General features: G+C 47.2%; 1 protein-coding gene across 1 annotated transcript; it reads right to left on the reverse strand.

Moving 5' to 3' along the window:
* Positions 1 to 10,381: 10,381 nt before the first annotated feature.
* CFAP141 (cilia and flagella associated protein 141) lies at positions 10,382 to 18,229 on the reverse strand. Its single transcript, XM_049781602.1, has 3 exons — positions 18,204 to 18,229; positions 12,580 to 12,709; positions 10,382 to 10,526 (listed from the first exon to the last, which is right to left on the reverse strand). The coding sequence occupies exons 1-3, from the start codon at positions 18,227 to 18,229 to the stop codon at positions 10,425 to 10,427; spliced, it is 258 nt and encodes an 85-aa protein (XP_049637559.1). The 3' UTR covers positions 10,382 to 10,424.
* Between the last annotated feature and the right edge of the window lie 1,261 nt (positions 18,230 to 19,490).

A 19,490-nucleotide genomic window follows, 5' to 3' on the forward strand; every position in this document is an offset into this window, starting at 1 on the left:
TTGCTTGCTGCTGTAAGAATATGTTTGACATTTAGTTGGTTCTTAATTAAACAACCCAATATCAAACATATCATGCAGAAGCAGGCAGGAAAACTTCAGTGGAAGATTCTCTTCACACTGCAGAGAAAAGAGCAGAAAGGGTCCATCCAGGACCTAGCATGGTGAGAATGAAGTGTTTTCTCCTTGGAGGATACTGGACTCTGCTTGTCTGCCTGCCTCAGCTCCTTTCCCATTCGTGGCTGGACTCATCAGTCCCATGTTGGCCTAAATCAGGAAGCAGGTCTGGCAGATTGCCACAACCAGGCACCTATCTTCCCCCGAGCTCCCAGAGGGAGTTTCTCTGCGCCTGTCATAGCCAGCCCCCAGGGGATTAACAGTGCCACCAGCTCCTGCCAGCCCTGCACCTGCTCTCTGTATCTCTGTAACTCCCAACAGCCCCCCAGGCTTTCCGGAGTGTAATACAGGGAGGATACTTGTACATGCAGCTTTATTTTTCCAACAACTTCGACCTTTCCAAATCGCCCCAACAAGACTGCTGACAGCCCTTCAGTAGACACTCTGGAACGCTCTGACTCTAAAGCATTGCGGAGAAGCAGCCAAGTGGCTATGAGAAATGTAAAATACTTGGAGGCTATCTTTTGTTTTGGAGGCCACACCAGGCATTACTCAGGGTTTACTCTTGGGTATGTGCTCAGAGATTGCTCTTGGTGGGCTTCAGGGACCATTTGATACATAGTGGATGAAATCTGGGATAGCTGTGTGCAAGGCAAGCACCCTATTGACAGTGCTATCATTCCGGTCCCTCTTGTTGTTGTTGTTGTTGTTGTTGTTGTTGTTTTGGGGAGGCCACACCCGGTGGTGCTCAGGAGTTACTCCTGGCTATCTGCTCAGAAATCGCTCCTGGCAGGCACGGGGGACCATATGGGACGCCGGGATTTGAACCAACCACCTTTGGTCCAGGGACGGCTGCTTGCAAGGCAAACGCTGTTGTGCTATCTCTCCGGCCCCTCCGGTCCCTCTTGAAGGCGACATTTTGTTGGTGGTTTGGTTTGGGGGACCTACCTGGTATTGACTGGGAGTAACCCCACCTCTGAGCTTTGGGGTCTCTTCCCACATTGCTCAGGGTATACTGGGAAGAAATTCAGCCTACTAAGTACTCTCTCTACCTCTCCTTAACTGTCTGTCCCACAATCTTGTCCCTTCTCACCTTCTCCTCTTGATTTCCAGGCATTCTTCTGAAATCATCCCTGAATGTCCAGTCTCACTTGCTGGCTTCAGCCTGGGCTGCAGAAAAGATAAATGAGGGGGCCAGAGCTATAGCACAGTGGTAGGGCATTTGTCTTAACACAGCTAATCCCAGACGGACCCAGTTTTGGTTCCCCACATCCCATATGGTCCCCCTAGCCTGTCAGGAGCAATTTCTGAGCACAGAACCAGGAGTAAATTCTGAGTACTACTGGGTAAACCCCATCAAAAGGAAGGAAGAAGGAAGGAAGAAGGAAGGAAGGAAGAAGGAAGGAAAGAAGGAAGGAAGGAAGGAGAGAGAGAGAAAGAAAAAGAATGAAAAGAAAGAAAGAAGAAAGAAAAAGAAAAGAAAGAAAGAGGGAGGGAAAGACTGGAGCGATGGTGCTAGAGGTAAGGTGTCTGCCTAGGACAGACCTCGGTTTGATTCCTCCCCCCCCCCCCCCCCCCGTCGTCGTCCCATATGGTCCAGGAAGGAAGGGAGGAAGGGAGGGAGGGAGGGAGGAAGAAAAGAAAGAGAGAGAAAGGAAAAGAAAATACAAATGGGTCTTCCCTCCTTGGAAGAATTGAAGATTTTAAGTGCTAGATGCAGGGTGAGAGAGAAACCCACCTCTGCCAGGAAGTTGTCTGCTGGCTTTTGGAGTCTCCTCTCTCGTTTTGTTTTGTTTTGTTTTGTTTTACTTTTGCCACACTCAGCGGTGCTCAGAGGTTACTCCTGGCTCTATGCTCAGAAGTCATTCCTGGCAGGCTCCCAGGGACCATACACAATGCCAGGGATCAAACCTGGGTCAACCACGTGCAAGGTAAATGCTCTGCCTGCTTTGCTATCTTCTCAGGCCCCTTCTGGGTTTGTTTTTTATAATAAGAATTACTGGGAGCTTGAGAGACAGGTCAGGCATGAAGGTGCATGCTTTGCACATAGCCGACCTGGGTTTGATCTCTGGCCCCATTGAATGAATTTTTGTCAGGAGTTATTACTGATCACAGAGCCTGGAGTCATCCCTGAATACTGCCAGGTGTGGCCACTCTCCCACCCTAAGAAAGAATGAATTAAATAATTATTATTATCGAGGCCGGGGAGGTGGCGCTAGAGGTAAGGTGTCTGCCTTGCAAGCGCTAGCCAAGGAAGGACCGCGGTTCTATCCCCCGGCATCCCATATGGTCCCCCCAAGTCAGGGGCAATTTCTGAGCACTTAGCCAGGAGTAACCCCTGAGCATCAAACAGGTGTGGCCCGAAAAACAAAAACAAAATTATTATTATTATTATTATTATTATTATTATTATTATTATTATTATTTGTTTATTTCGGAGCCTTACCTGGGATCTTACCTGAATTTGGCCTTTTGCAAAGATAGCTATCTGTTGTTCTGTGTTATAGCTCCAGCCCGAGGTTAAATTTTTTGTTTGTTTGTTTTTGGAGCCACATCTGGCAATGCTCAGGATGATTCCTGGCTCTGAAACCAGGAATTATTCCTAGAGGTGCTTGGGGAACCATATGGAATTCTGGTGATCGAACCCAGCATTGGCTGCGTGCTAGGCAAGCAAGCACCTTACTTGTACTCCCCAGGTTAAAATATTTTTAAATAGGGGCCCGGAGAGAGAGCATAGCGGCGTTTGCCTTGCAGGCAGCCGATCCAGGACCAAAGGTGGTTGATTCGAATCCCGGTGTCCCATATGGTCCCCTGTGCCTGCCAGGAGCTATTTCTGAGCAGACAGCCAGGAATAACCCCTGAGCACCGCCGGGTGTGGCCCCAAAAAAACAAAAACAAAAAAAATATTTTTTGGGGGCCCGGGCGGTGGCGCTAAAGGTAAGGTGTCTGTCTTGCCAGCACCAGCCTAGGACGGACCTCGGTTCGATCCCCCGGTGTCCCATATGGTCCCCCAAGCCAGGAGCGACTTCTGAGCGCATAGCCAGGAGTAACCCCTGAGCCTCAAACGGGTGTGGCCCAAAAACCAAAAAAAAAAAAAAAAAAAAAAATTTTTTTAAATAAATGGGGGCCAGAGCAGTGGCGCACACAGTAAGGCATCTGCTTGTGCGCACTAGCCTAGGACGGACCGCGGTTCGATCCCCCAGTGTCCCATATGGTCTCCAAGCCAGGAGCAATTTCTGAGCGCATAGCCAGGAGTAACCCCTGAGTGTCACCGCGTGTGGCCTAAAAAAATTTTTTTTAAATAAATGGGGCCGAGTGATAGCACAGTGGTAGGGCATTTGCCTTGCACACCGCTGACCCAGGACAGACCTGGGTTCGATCTCCATCATCCCATATGGTTTCCTGAGCTTGCCAAGAGAAATTTCTGAGCACAGAGCCAGGGGTAACCTCTGACTGCTGCCGGTTGTGGCCCAAAAACCAAAAAAAAAAAAAATTTTTTTTAAATAAAAATAAAAGAACTACTATTCTGGCTTCTCAGAAGGTCTTTCATAGGCTTCCAGCCTGGTTCGCTGTTGGCAGTTTCCTTTGGAGAGAGTGAGTATGTTGAAAGTCAGTTTGCAGACTGGCACTTTTCTCGCTTCTCTTCAGTGTGGCGGAAAGAAACCCAGTTATAGCTGCATTACAGGGCAGTGGATGTGGAGGAAGAACAGGAGGGGATGTAAATGCTGTGTCAGCCCTCAGGCATAGTCCATGTGATCTTGTTCCCTTTGTCTAGACACTCCCCCAGACCATCACCACTCTGCCCTTGATGGAGATCATTAGCTTGCCCCATGGTCCAAACAATTCCTGCTGTATGACTCTAGCCAGCCACAGAAAAGTTACAAACAGGCAAACAGCCCATGAGGCAGATCCCATACTTCATGCAGGCAGTGCTCAGGGGTTACTCTTGGCTCAGAAATTGTTCTGGAATGCTCAGTAGGCTCGAGGGACCCTATGGGATGCGGGAGATCGAACCCAGGTTGGTCCCGGGTTGGCCACATGCAAGGTAAATGTCCTACCACTATGTTATCGCTCCAGCCACTCTTCTTTTGTTTTTTAATTTTTGATTCATACCAGACAGTGCTCAGGGCTTACCCCTGGCTTGGTGCTGAGGGACCATTTGGCATGTTGGGGATCGAACCCAAGTCAGCCATGAGTAAGGCAAGTGCTGACCCACTTTACAATAACTCTGGTCCCCAGTTCCTAATTTTTTTACTCCTGGCTATTTACTCAGAAATAACTCCTGGCTTGGGGGACCATATGGGACGCCGGAGGATTGAACTGTGTTCCGTCCTAGGTTAGCGCCTGCAAGGCAAATGCCTACTGCTTGTGCCACTGCTCCAGCACCCCCCCATCCTAATTATTAACTTAAGAAAAATGGGGGTTGGGGCTGGAGCAAGACAGTGTGTAGAGTGTTTTCCTTCATTGTGGCCAAACTGGGTACAATTTCTGGCATCCCATATGGTTCTCTGAGCCTGCCAGGAGTAACTTCTGAGTACAGAGCCAGGAGTAACTTCTGAGTACAGAGCCAGGAGTAAGTATTTGTCAGTGCTTAGGCACTTCTCTTGGCTCCATGCTCAAGAGTTGCTCCTGGCAGTTCTTGGGAGAACCATATGCAATACTAGGAATCAAATGATCACATGCAAACCCCTGTACTCTGCCAAGCACAGACCAATCCAACCCCATTCCTTTTTTGTTGTTTTGTTTTCTGGGACACACCCAACAGTGCTCAGGTGTTACTCCTGGCTCTGCACTCAGAAATTACTCCTGGCAGGCTCAGGGAGACCATATGGAATGTCAGGAATTGAACCCAGGTTGGCCTAGAACAAGACAAACACCCTACTCATTGTGCTATCCCTCTGGCCTCCTAATACTTTACCCTCTTTGAGGGGAGTGGGATTTGGTTCACATCTGGACATGCTCAGGGTTTATTCCTGGCTCTGCTCCTAGTGGGGCTTGGGGGATCCTATGGGATGGGGGGAGGGATGGGGATGCTGGTGATCAAACCCAGGTCAGCTGCGTACAAGGCAAATATTTTCCTGCTGGCCTATCTCTCTGACCCCCAATTTACTCTCTTGTTCTTTTACTCCCATCTTAGGGAACTTTGAATACACTAGAGGAGAGGGGCCAGTAAATAAACCAAGAGGAATTGAACGGTCCTTGTTTTTGGTGGTTGGAGGCCCTGGGGAAATAAGTGGCAGATTCATGCTTGTTGTGGAGCAGCTGTTCGGAGGTGTCTGACCTACCTAGGCAGAAACATCAGAGAGCCTCTGAAGAAAGCTCTCTAGACCTCCTGGAAATACCTTTCATGCAGCCATATCAAATGAGAATGAGCCCTGTTGAATAGGGCAGGGGGGTAGAGGGAGGCAGCAGCAGCAGGACAGGGCAGAGTGGCTGTGAGGGGGTGAATAGTTCAGCTGATGTGATGAGAGCAGACAGGGGAGACTGAGGTGGTCAGAGAAACAGGCTCTGCAGGGGACCAGTCTGCCAATACTAGAGCCATCGTAGTGTTGATAAGCCCTGGGGAGAGAACAAGGACAAGGACAGGGACCAAGGCCGAGTGTGTCTATGGATCTACATGGAGGGAGGGAAGTACAATAAATGGGGTGAGGACTGTGGTGGGAGGGGGAGAGCAGATGGGTCAGAGAAAGGGACAAAATGGGCTCTGGGCAGAAAAATATCAGGATGGATTTTACTATTGGACAGTGCACATCATGCCTGCTTGGAGCTGTATTGGATCTCTACTGTGCAATCTCTCAACAGAGAAGGAACCAAGGCTCAAGAAGATTTAGCAACTTGCCCAGGGTCACACAGCCAGTGAAGTCTTGATTCAAAGGTACATCTGTCCCACATCAAAATTTGTTTTGAAGCCAGTGTGATAGACAAGTGGGTAGGGCATTTACCTTCATAAGGCTGACCTGGCTTCTATTCCTTGCATCCCATATAGTCCCGAGTCTGCCAAGAGTGATTTCTGAGCGCAGAGCCAGGGGTAACCTGAACGCTGCAGGGTGTGGCCCCAAAAATAAGCAAAGAGAAAAAAAATTGTTCTTTTGGAGTTGTGGAGAAAGTTTATTAGGGAAGGTAAATGCCCTATGTGAAGCCAACTCAGGTATGATTTCTAGTATCCTATAGGGTCCCTTGAGCCCTGCCAGGAGTGATCCCTGAGCACAGAGCCAGGAAAAAGTCCTGAGCACTGCCATGTATGGGCTTACTGTCAGACCATTAGGAGAATGGAGAGTTACTCAGGTGTGGGGGTCAAATCTACACCATGCACATGTGGCTCTGTCCTACAAAATTCATTGTCCTTTTTTTTTGTGGGGGGGTTGGGTTACACCCAGTGGCCCTCAGGGGTTACTCCTGGCTCTTCACTCAGAAATCACTGCTGGCAGGCTTGGGGGACCACATAGGATGCTGGGGATTGAATCCAGGTCTGTCCAGGGTCAACAGTGTGCGAGGCAAATGCCCTACCATTGTTCTATTTCTCCGGCCCCTGTCTCTGTCTTTCTTGTCTTATCCAACACCTGCTAACTCAGCAACCTGAGTGCCAAGTCTCATAAGCACTATTGAGGAGAGGGTGTGGGTTGGAGGAGAAATGAAAAGAGAGGGCAGAATAAGGGACAGGCGTAGATTGAAAGTGCCACTAAAAAGCAGAAAAAGAAAAAAAAAGTGCCACTTAGTTTCATAAAGGAAGCAGCCAAAGGTTACTCAGCAGGGAACTGTGAAAGGCCTGGGCCACAAGGAAGTCTGCTGAGAACTAGGTTTACTCTCTGCACAAAGGGTTATTTTTTGTTTTTGGTTTTTGGGTTACACCCGGCAGCACTCAGGGGCTACTCCTGGCTCTACGCTCAGAAATTGCCCCCGGCAGGCTCGGGGACCATATGGAATGCCTGGATTCGAACCACTGACCTTCTGCATGAAAGGCAAATGCCTTACCTATCTCTCCGGCTCCATAAAGGGTTTTATGTAATCTTTACAAACCCAGTGAGGCTGGCATTAAGGCGCTTGTCAGGTATGCAGAGTTCGATTCCTAACATCACATAGGGTCCTATCCCTGAGCACAAAAGCTCTGAGCATCATCAAATGTGGATCAAAACTAAATAAACCATAATTCTGTCAGATAGGTATTATTGTCCATGTTTTCAGTAGAGACCACAGAACTCAAAGAACTAACATTTGGTAATTAAGAAGTAAAGTTGAGGGTCCGGGCGGTGGCGCTAAAGGTAAGGTGCCTGCCTTGCCTGCGCTAGCCTTGGACGGACCGCGGTTCGATCCCCCGGCATCCCATATGGTCCCCCAAGCCAGGAGCAACTTCTGAGCACATAGCCAGGAGTAACCCCTGTGCATTACCGGGTGTGGCCCAAAAAACCAAAAAAAAAAAAAAAAGAAGTAAAGTTGAGGGGCCGGGCGGTGGCGCTAGAGGTAAGGTGCCTGCCTTACCTGGCTAGCCTTGGACGGACCGCGGTTCGATCCCCCGGCATCCCATACGGTCCCCCAAGCCAGGAGCGACTTCTGAGCACATAGCCAGGAGTAACCCCTGAGCGTCACCGGGTGTGGCCCAAAAAAACAAAAAAACAAAACAAAAACAAACAAAAAAGAAGTAAAGTTGATTGACTTTGCTACATCCCCATGCTTATGGAGGTACATGGAGGGAGAAAACTGTCTTAATGAAAAATATTGACTACTAGATAGACAATACAGTGGCAAGGTACTCTGCTATATGGCTAGCTCAGGTTTGATTCCTTGTACTCTATGTGGCTGCAAAACAAATTTCCCTTTTTCTAGTTGTTTTGGGTCATACCCGGTGAAACTCAGGTTACTCTTAACACTGCACTCAGAAATTACTTCTGGCTGGGGGGCCGGAGAGATACACATAAGTAGGGCATTTGTTTTGCACATGGCTGACCCAGGACTGACGGTGGTTCTATTCCCGGCATCCCATATGGCCCCCGAGCCTGCCAGAAGTGATTTCTGAGTGCAGAGCCAGGAGTAACCCCTGAGCGTGGCAAGTGGGACCCCAAAACAAAAAAGAAATTACTCCTGGCTCAGGCTCCCTAAAACATATATATATTATTTTGTTTTCGGGTCACACTGGCAACCCTCAGGGTTTACTCCTGGCTCCAGGCTCAGAAATCGCTCCTGGCAGGCTTGGGGGACCATATGGGATGCCGGGATTCGAACCAATAACCTTCTGCATGAAAGGCAGATGTCTTACCTCCATGCTATCTCTCTGGCCCAACATATTTCTTTATGTTTAAAAATGTTATCTTCCTGGCCTCCAACGACACCTGAATTTGAAAATCTCTTGTTTTTGGATCATGCCTTAAGAATTTAGGGACAATGCTCAAGGATCATAGCAGGTAGTGCTGGGGAGCAAACCCAGATCTCTCATCTCTCACATGCAAAGTATACAGATTGGTTCTTTGAGTTTTGTCCCTTGTTCTGAAATATATATTTGTACTGAAGAAAGCAATTTCTCTCTCTCCTATCTCTCTCCCTCTCCCTCTCCCTCTCCCTCTTCTCTCACCCCTCTCACCCTCATGGTGAGTCTTGGGGGCATTGACAGCTCTGTGCTCAAGGGCCATTGCATGTGTTCAAACTGATGAACTATCTCCTTGATCCCTTCAATTGACCTTTAACATGGATTTTCATTTCTACTAGAATTTAACGTCTGTATCAGCTATGTAATTTTTATTAAAAACAAATAAAAAATAAGAAAGAAAAAAGAAAGCAATTTGTGGGGCCAATTTGATAGCACAGCGGTAGGGCATTAGCTTGCACACAGCCAACCTGGGATAGATCTAGGTTCGATTCCCAGCATCCCATCTGGTCCTGGGAGCCTGCCAGGAGTGATTTCTTAGCTTTATTATTTTTTTAATGTATTTGGGCCACACCTGGCAGCTCTCAGGGGTTACTCCTGGATATCTGCTCAGATATAGCTCCTGGCAGGGAGACCATATGGGACGCTGGGATTTGAACCAACCACCTTAGGTCCTGGATGGGCTGCTTGCAAGTCAAACACCGCTGTGCTATATCTCTGGCCCCCAGGAGTGATTTCTTTTTGTTTTTTGATCACAACCGGCAGCACTCAGGGGTTACTTCTGGCTCTGTGCTCTATGGGATGCTGGGGATCAAACCCAGGTCTGTCCTGGATCAGCAACTTGCAAGGCAAACGCCCTACTGCTGTGCTTTTGCTCTGACCCCAGAAGTGATTTCTGAGCACAGAACCAGTCGAGTGTGTCCCTCCCCACCAAAAAAGAGACTTGTTTGAGGTCTCACAGCAACTGGCAGATTCAAAACCTAAAATCCAGGCCTCCTAGTCCTCAAAAACATTTCAGAATCTGTGGATATTGATAGTCAAAGCCACTGGTCAAATATACAGGAAAGTCCAAATGGAAGCAAAATATGTAAGTTTAGAGAGCATAACACAGTCATCTCTATTAAGTTTATGGATTGAGGGGCTGAAGAGATAGCCCCGAGGGTAAAGTGCTTTTTTTGAACATTGCCGACCTGGATTCCATCTCCAGCACCCCATATGGCCCCCAAATCCCTGCCAGTAAAGATCTGAGCCCAGAAACAGGAGTAAACCCTAAACACTGCCGGGTGTGGCTTTAAAACAAAGATATGGATCAAAATGCTCTATTAAGATGCTGGCAGTTGGGCTGGAGAGGTGGCGTTAGCCTCGAGCTAGCCTAGGACGGACCACACCTTTGACGCACCCCCCCCCCCCCAGTCCCATATGGACCGCCAAGCCAGGAGCGATTTCTGAGGGCAGCATAGCCAGGAATAACCCCTGAGTCACCAGGTATGACCCAAAAACCAAAAAACAAAACAAAAAAAAACAAAAAACAACAAAAAAAACAAACAAAAAAACAAACAAAAAAAAAAAACGCTAGCAGTTGAAAGCAAGAGCTTTACAATGGAAACCAGAGTCAGGGCAGAAAGAGTTAACCAGGTGGTCTGATTTACACCTTTAAGAGCTAACTTTATTTAAGGCAAATCAGTTTCCTCTAATCCCATCTTCCACCTCTTCACCACCCCTCCTGTGTTGACTTCAGCAGCATCTCTCATTCTGGCCACAAGGCGTCACTTGTCACTTATGTCTTTACCATCGGTTCACAGTTTGCTTTCCCACTAGCAACATGGGGTTAACTGGAGAGTGAAAGGGCGAGGAGCAGCACAGGTTTCAGTGCAAGATAGATTCCCTAGTGTTTGGGGAAGGAGGTTTGAGGAGGTCGGGGCTCCGATGAGTGTTGAAGACAGGGTAGGGTTTGTCACATCCTCTCCACATAGAAGGCTTTGCCCATCTGTCGGAGTTCCTGCTGGTATTGCTGGTATTCCTTTTCGAACAGCTGGTGCAGGGCAGCTTGCCGGACCTGGGTCGGGGTGGGGGGGACATGATAGTGTGATGTTTGCTGTGGACACCCCCTTCTGCATTCTCTACCTAGATATGTTTCTTTCTTTTATTTATTTATTTTTTTAATTTTTGGGTCACACCTGGTGACGCTCAGGGATTACTTTTGGCTATGTGCTCAGAAATTGCCCCTGGTTTGGGACCATATGGGACAGCAGGGGATTGAACCACAGTCTTGCCTAGGCTAACGTGCACAAGGCTTGTGCCTTACGACTTGCACCACCGCTCCAGTCCCCTAGGTATGTTTCTTTTCTTTTCTTTTCTTTTCTTTTCTTTTCTTTTCTTTTCTTTTCTCTTTTCTTTTTTCTTTTCTTTTCTTTTCTTTTCTTTTCTTTTCTTTTTGTTGGTATGTTTCTTTTGCTCATGTTCTCCTGGGCCAGGGTTCAGCTGAGCCATCAAGTAGATAAGTACCTAGTGGCTGAATCTTTGAGAAGACGTTTACTCAAATTTCCAGCCCCCTCCTCCCACCACTGTGTTCAGTGACTCAGAGAACACACCCTAAATTAGAAAGTCTTTTGGGCACCTGGAGTACAAAGGTGATATGACAGCAACTCTAGGACACCAGTGGGGAGGGAGGGCAAGAGAGAGATACTCTGAGAAGCAGGTACTAGCAATGAAGCGACAACTTTGGGGCAGGACACACACCTGGTGATGCTCAATGGCTGATCCCAGCATGCTACTTGAGATTTACATGGGGGAACATGTAGTATCAGGGGACAGACCAATTCTCCCACATGCCAACTATGGCACACTAGCCCTGGTACTAGCTCTCTTCTCCTTGAAAAGGCAATATCGGGGCTGGAGAAATAGCATGGAGATAAGGCGTTTGTTTGCCTTTCATGCAGAAGGTCATCGGTTCGAATCCCGGTGTCCCATATGATCCCCCGTGCCTGCCAGGAGTAATTTCTGAGCATGGAGCCAGGAATAACCCCTGAGCACTGCCAGGTGTGACCCAAAAACCACACACACACACAAACAAACAAAAACACACACACACACACACACACACACACAAACACACACACACACACACAAAAAAAAAAAAAAAAGGCAATATTGAATGTCTCCAAGCAAGATGAGAGGAACAAGAATATGCCATACTTTGAGACTTTATTTTGTAATTCTGGGATGAATTCAGAGCCTCACACATGCAAGGCAAGTCCCTGCTGCTAAACAACCTTTTGGCCTACTTTGAGAGCTTGATATGTGTAGTATCTTTATTTATTTATTTTATTTTTGGGGTCACACCCAGTGGTGTTGTTCTCGGCTCTACGCTCAGAAATCGCCTCCCTGGCAAGCCATGGAGGACCATAGCTTGGTATGCTGGTGAGTTCTAACACCTTCCAATCATTCCTGAATTGGTGCCAGATGCCAAAGGCAAATGCCTACTGTTTGATGCTTTCTCTCTGGCATCATATAGTTATCTTTAGTTGGATGCAATGAAACAGCTACTGACATTCAGAGATTAGATGTGATTGCCTGGGCTAAATAATGCAGTGTTAGAGCCTCTTTATCACATGCCTTTTCAGCACCCCCTGGCTTCAGCCCTAGTGGTCCTTGGCATGGTAGGGACCAAGGACCAGTACCTTACACTCAGGCCTTAGCACTGAACTTCCTGGCAAGTTGGTCAAGAATTTCTGGAAGATTCAGGGTCCCAGGTCCACAACTTAGGAGGTCCTCGCCCCCATCCTCCAGTTAAAAGGTGATTGATATTAACCTCAATGGTGAATGAAATGAATAATGGTAGAAATTAAGAGGCTGGGAATGGGGCGGGAGAGATAGGACAGCAGTAGAGTGTTTACCTTACAAGCATCCGATCCAGGATAGACGGTGGTTTGAATCCCAGCATCCCATATGGTCCCCTGAGCCTACCAGGAGCGATTTCTGAGCATAGAGCCAGGAGTAAGCCCTGAGAGCTGCTGGGTAACCCCAAAACCAAAAAAAAAAAAAAAAAAAAAGAGGTTGGAAATGGCAGGAGGCAGCCAAGAACAGTGGTTACTCTTGCTAGAACTTACCCTCAGCAGTTCCTTGTTGCTCAGTGCTAATTCCTGTTCCATGATTTCCTGCATCTTCAGGACAGCATATGGATTTCTCCTCTGGCTCAGAGTCATCTGCCACAAACACTTAGTACGTGAATTTTGCCACCTGCCCCAGGGTTGGATGAATCATGTTAGGAGATTAAAACTTTAGGGGGGAGGAGGAGGAAGCAATAGTGCAGTAGGTAGAGTGCTTGGTTTGCTTGTGAACAACTTGGGTTCAATATCTTGCATCACAAATGGTCTTTCTGAGACTGTTAGGAGTGATCCTTCAGTAATCAGAGTAAATTCTTTTATTTATTTATTTATTATTATTATTAATTATTATTATTTTGGGTCACACACAGCTGTGCTCAGGGGTTACTCCTGGCTATCTGCTCAGAAATAGCTCCTGGCAGGCACGGGGGACCATATGGGATGCTGGGATTTGAACAAACCACCTTAGGTCCTGGGTCAGCTGCTTGCAAGGCAAATGCCGCTGTGCTAACTCTCTGGCCCCAGGAGTAAATTCTGATCATTGCCAGGTGTGATTCCCCCCCCCCCCAGACTCAAAAACAACAACAACAAAAAACAAAAAAAAAACCCAACACACCACACACACACTTTATCAAGAAAGAGACTGAAGAAATGATAGCACAGGTAAAGTGTTTGCTTTGCAGATGGCCACCCCAAATTCTATCCCTGAAACCTGATACCCCCCAGCTCAACAATTTTGTTGCTTTGGATCACATATGGCACTATTCAGGGGCTGTTTCCTGGATCTGTTCTCAGGAGTGACCCTAGCAGTGTTTGGGGAAACTAATTCAAATTGGAGTTGGATGCCACTATCTTTCTAGTCACTACATTTGTGTGTATGTGTGTTTGTGTGTGTGAGGTACACAGGGTTACCACAGCAATGCTCAGGGCTTACTCCTGGCTCTGTACTCAGGGATATCTCTTGACGGGGTTTAGGGAACCATGTATGGTACTAAAAATCAAACCTGAGTCTGCTGTGTGCAAGGCAGTGCCTTACTTCCTGCTGTGCCATCTCTACTCAGCTCCAAGGTGTTTTTATTGATTTTTTTAAACTTACTTTTGTTGTTTCAGGACCATACAGAGCAGTACTCAGGGCTCTTCCTGGCTATAGTTGCACTTGCTCCTTTTGGGGCTCAGAGGATCATGCATGCCACATATGGTTTGCAACCCACTGAATTCTCTTCCAACTTACTTTTATGTTATTTTATTTTTCCGGTGCTGAATTGAATCCAGGGTCTCACACATGAAAGGTTAGTTTCAAGCTAGTCTTTTGGGGTCTTTCTCATTCCCTCAGTTACACTTACTGCACACCAACCAATGTAGGCAAAATATTTAAAAGTAAAGAAAAGTGGGGCTGGAGAGATAGCATGGTGGTAGGGGCATATTGCCTTGGCATACAGAAGGGACGGTGGTTTTTGAATCCTGGCATCCCATATAGTCCCCCGAGCCTGCCAGAGCGATTTCTGAGCGTAGAGTCAGGAGTAACCCCTGAACACTGCTGGTGTGACCCCCAAAACCAAAATAAAATAAAATAAAATGAAACAAAGGGATGAGGTCAGAGAGATAGCACAGTAGTAGGGCATTTGCCTTGCACACAGCCAATTCAGAACGAACGGTGGTTCAAATCCCAGCATCCTATATGGTCCCAAGCCTGTCATGAGCGACTTCTGGGCGTAGAGCCAGGTTGAGCGATGCTGGGTGTGACCCCCCCAAGAAAAACCAACAAAAAACAAAGAAACAAAAAAGAAAACAAAAGGGGCTGAAGCGATGGCGAAGTTTGCCTTACACGTGCTGACCAAGGACAGACCTGCGTTTTGACCCCCCCCCCCCCCCCCGTCCCCCCGGCGTCCCATTATGGTCCTCCAAGCCAGGAGTGATTTCGAGCGCAGAGTCAGGAGAAAACCCTGAGTGTTGCTAGGGTGTGACCCAAAATAAAAAAAAAAAAAAAAAGAAAAAAAGGAAACGAAAAAGAAAAGGTCAGGTGGAACTTAGTGACTTAGTGGTTACAGCTGGTGTGAAGTACTGGGTTTGATCCAGCTCCTTACCATACAGTGTGTTAAAAGAGAAACCAAGTGGAGCCAGAGAGGTAGCACAGTGGTAGTACATTTGCCTTGGCACGAAGCTGATCGAGGATGAACACAAGGTTCGTTCCCTGGCATCCCATTATGGTTTCCCAAGCCAGGAGTGGTTTCTGAGCACAGAGGCTAGGAGTAATCCCCTGCGTGCTGCTGGCTGTGACCCAAAACCAAAACCTAAAAAGAAGCAAAACAAAAAAACAACCAAAACAAGAGAAACCTAGCAAGCTAAGCTATAGTGTAGGCTTTCATGCAGGAGCCCTGGATTTGATCCCTAGCATACCATGGTTCCTGGAGCACTGCCTAGTGACCCCTCAGCACTGTCAGGTGTTCAACTCAAAAGCTCCAAATAATGGTTCTGAGAGTAATAGTACATCAGAAGGGCATTTATTTGCTTTGTATGAGAAGCCCGATCCAGGGTTGTGTTCTCCAGCATCCTATATGGCCTAGTGAGGTACCACCAGGAGTAGTAATTCCTGAGTACAGAACCAGGAGTGATGCCTGAGCATCACCGGGTGTGGCCCCAAAATAAACAAAGACAAAAAATTCAACAACAACAAAACCCCTGGAGAGATGAGAGAAAAAAGGCAGGGCTGAAAGTAGAACAAGTGGGGCTTTGCTTTGCACGCAGGCTGACCCAGGGTTGATCCTCAAGCATCCCATACAGTTTCCAGAGCACCACCAGAAGTAATTCCTAGGGGCCAAACCCATAGTAACAGTGGGTAGGAGGCATTTTTGCCTTGCACGTGGCTGAATCAGATTTGATTCCTTGCATCCCCTGAGCCTGCCAGGAGGTGATTCCAGAGTGCAGGAACCAGGAGTAACCACCAGGTGTGGTCCAAAAAACAAAACAAAACAAAGAAGTGATTTGTTTGTTTTGTCTTGTTTTGGGGCCTTCACCTGGCAGCACTCAGGGGTTACTCCTGGTTCTTCACTCAGAAATCGTTCCTGGCAGGCTCAGGGGACTATATGGGATGTCCGGAATCAAACTCGGGGTCTGTCTTGGCCACATGCAAGGCAAATGCCCTACTATTGGCTATCGCTCCACGCCCCCCAAGAAGTGGTTCTTTTTTTCCTTTGGTTATTTTTCTGGGGTCATACTTGGCTGCGTGCAAAGCAAAGCCCCACCAGTTCCCACTTTCAGCCCCGCACCTTTCATCTCTCCAGCCCCAAATTTTATTGTTGAATTTTTTTGTTTTGGTTTTATTTTGGGGCCACACCCGTGATGCTCAGGCATCACTCCTGGTTCTGCACTCAGGAAATTACTACTCCTGGTGGTACTCAGTGAGCCATACAGGATTTTACTCCTGGCTCTGCACTCAGAAATTGTTCCTGGCAGGCATGGGGGACCATATGGGATGCCGGGATTTAAACCATTGTTCGTCCTATATTGGGCTGTGTGCAAGGCAAATGCCCTATTGCTGTGCTACTCTCTCTCTGGCCCAAGAAGTAATTCTTTTTTTTTTTTTTTTTGGTTTTTGGGGGCCACACCCGTGCTCAGGGGTCACATCCTGGCTATCTGCTCAGAAATAGCTTCTGCAGGCACGGGGGGCCATATGGGACAGACCCGGGATTCGAACCAAACCCCCTAAACTTTGGTCCTGGATCAGCTGCTTGCAAGGCAAACGCCGCTGTGCTATCTCGTCTTCTGGGCCCTATTATTTATTTTTATCTTTTTTTTTTTTTTTTTTTTTTTTTAGGTTTCAAGAAGTAATTTTTTGTTTTTGAATCACATCCGGGCAGCGCTCAGGGGTTACTCCTGGCTCTACGCTCAGAAATCACACCTGGCAGGCTCAGGGGGGACCATATGGGATGCTGGGATTTGAACCACCGTCCTTCTGCATGCAAGGCAAACTCACTACCTTCCATGCGTATTTCTCCAGCCCGAGAAGTAATTTTTTTTTATTTTCTTTTTTTATTTTTATTTTTATTTTATTTATTTTTATTGAGAAGTAATTCTTTTTTTTTCTTTTTTTTTAATTTTATTTAAACACCTTGATTACATACATGATTGTGTTTGGGTTTCAGTCATGTAAAGAACGCCACCCATCACCAGTGCAACATTCCCACCACCAATGTCCCAAGTCTCCCTCCTCCCCACCTAACCCCTGCCTGTACTTCAAACAGGCTCTCCATTTCCCTCATACATTCTCATTATTAGGAAAGTTCAGAATGTAGTTATTTCTCTAGAGAAGTAATTCTTTAAATGCAGGAACTAGGAATCAGTTCTGAGCATCTCTGGGTGTGGTGTGGCTCAAAACGAGAAACAAAAAATAGAGAAAGGTTGCTTTTCGTGTAGCTGACCTGGTTCTCATCTTGGAGCACTACATAGTTCTCTAAACTTGCCAGGTTTTACGTAATCCCTGAGTGCAGAGTCAGGAGTAAAATCTGGAGTATGGCCTCAAGACACCTTCTAAACATTCCAAGAAAGATAAAAAGAACCAACTTGCTGAGTTGTCAATAGCAGGATGGGAACCAAGGCGTAGTAGCCACTATCTCACTCTGGCCCCTCTGATCTCATTCATTCCTCCTGCCCTTTGAGTTGGTTTCCTATTCATAAACCATGGTTGATATTTAATTACCTGTGGCAACTTTGGAAACCTGGGATCCACATTGGGCTGTATGGCCCCTCTTTGGGGTAATGCAGGACCTAATCTAGTGGGACCAGGGGGAAGGATGATGGGATGCCAGAGATTGAACCAGGGTCAGTCATAGCAAGGAAAGAACCCTTTCTGCTGTACTCTCTCCACACTGTACTCAGCTCCTGACAGTGCTCAGAGGTCATATAGGATGCTGGGGATCAAACTTGGGGTCAAATGCATGTAAGGCAAAACGCCCTACTGGCTACTTGCTATTTATCGTGTTAGCCTCTTTTTTTTTTTTTTTGGTTTTTGGATCACACCCTGGTCAGTACTCAAGAGTTGCTCCTTCCAGGCTCAGGGGACCATATGTGATGCTGGGATTCAAATTGGGGTCCATTCTGTGTTGGCCTTACTGCTGTGCTATCTGCTCAGGCCCGCAGCCTCATTTTATTTGGGGGGGGGGAGGTTGGGCCACATCCCAGCATCGTTCAGCAGGTTACTCTTGGCTCTATGCTCAGAAGTTGCTCCTGGCAGGGGGTCGGGTGCGGGGGGACCATAATAAGATCCCAGATCTGTCCTGGGTTGTTTGTGTGCAAGGCAAACGCCCTAACTGCTGTCTATCGCTTGGTCCTCTCATTTTCCTTCTTAAAAAGCTTCTGACAATATGGAATTGAGACCATGATTGAATCTGGATGACAGGATATAAGGTGAAAAGGACAAACTAATTTTTTTTTTTTTGGTCACACCCGGCAGCGCTCAGGGGTTACTCCTGGTTTCTATGCGCAGAAATCGCCCCTGGCAGGGCCACGGGGACCATATGGGAATGCCGGGATTCGAACCACCGTCATTCTGCATGAAAGGCCAACACCTTACCTCCATGCTATCTCTTCGGCCCCAACAAACTAATTTGTAAAGGAAATGATGTAGTTACCTGTCGATAGTCTTCTTAAATCCCATGGCCTTTTGAAATTTCTGTAAGAAAAAGATTATGTTTTTATTACTAATTTCTCAATCCAGAACTCTTGCCTATTGTGATAGATGTTTTTCTTTTCTTTTCTTTTTTTATGTTTTTGTTTTTGTGCCACACCCAACAGCGCTCAGGGGTTACTCCTGGCTCTATCTCAGGAATCACTCCTGGCAGGCTGGGATGCTGATTCGAACCATCATCCTTCAGCGTCTAAGGCAAACTTCCTACCCACTTCACTATCTCTATCGGGCCCCAATAGACGTTTATTTTTCAAAGGGTTATCATTTTCCTAGTGGGAAAAGTACCCTACAATTATGATGGACCAAACTAAAACATGCAGGGGCCGGGTGTTGGCGCTAGGAGGTAAGGTGGCCTGCCTTGCCTGTGCTAGCCTTGGACGGACCGCGGTTCGATCTCCTGGGTGTCCCATATGGGTCCCCCAAGCCAGGAGCGACTTCTGAAGCGCACAGCCAGGAGTAACCCTGAGCGTCACCAGGGTGGGCCCAAAAACCAAACAAAAAAAAAAAAAAAAAAAAACCTAAACATAGCAGGGATTGGGTGGGAAACAAGTAGATGAATAACTACTTGCCACACATAGGTTCCCATTCCTCTATCCTTTTTTATGAAAGGTATCTCAGGGGAAAGCTCCAGTCCAGCCCCTCTGTGCACTCTTCATACCGCTTCTATTCGGACACCTTTTCCATAGACATGTTCAGACTTGCTTTGATACAATTCCTGGGACAGAGCAGGTTCCTTCCGCTCTCTGTTTACTTGTTGTCAAGGTTTTAGTAGTCATAGCAACTTTTACCTCGAACAATGACCTGAGGCCTAAGAGTGTTATTGGTCTTTTCGGGCCAGTTGCCCCAGAGGACCTGTCCAGAATCGTTTCTCTAGTGGTCTGTTAGTGTCACAAGAAGTTCTGAGCCAAGCTATTTCCAATTCGTTAGGACTGCCAGTAATATCCACTTCATCCTAGGTCCAAGATACTTGCAGGTCCCTGTTGCTCCTTGGCTCTTATTACGTTCTGGCCTACCATTAGGCAAGGGGAAAAAGAACACCTACCTGCAGAATAGACCTTATTAAAAACAACTGTAGGGATGAACAACAGCACAGTGGTAGGGTGCTTGCCTTGTATTCGGCAGGGCCTGGGGATCGACCCAGGTTTGATCCCTGGCATCCCAGATGGTCCCCCAAGTCTGCCCTGCCAGGAGTGATTTCTGAGCACAGTCAAGAGTAACCTGAGCACCAGTG

Source organism: Suncus etruscus, chromosome 10 (genome assembly GCF_024139225.1).
Source record: "Suncus etruscus isolate mSunEtr1 chromosome 10, mSunEtr1.pri.cur, whole genome shotgun sequence".
In the NCBI taxonomy this organism is placed as follows: Eukaryota; Metazoa; Chordata; class Mammalia; order Eulipotyphla; family Soricidae; genus Suncus; species Suncus etruscus.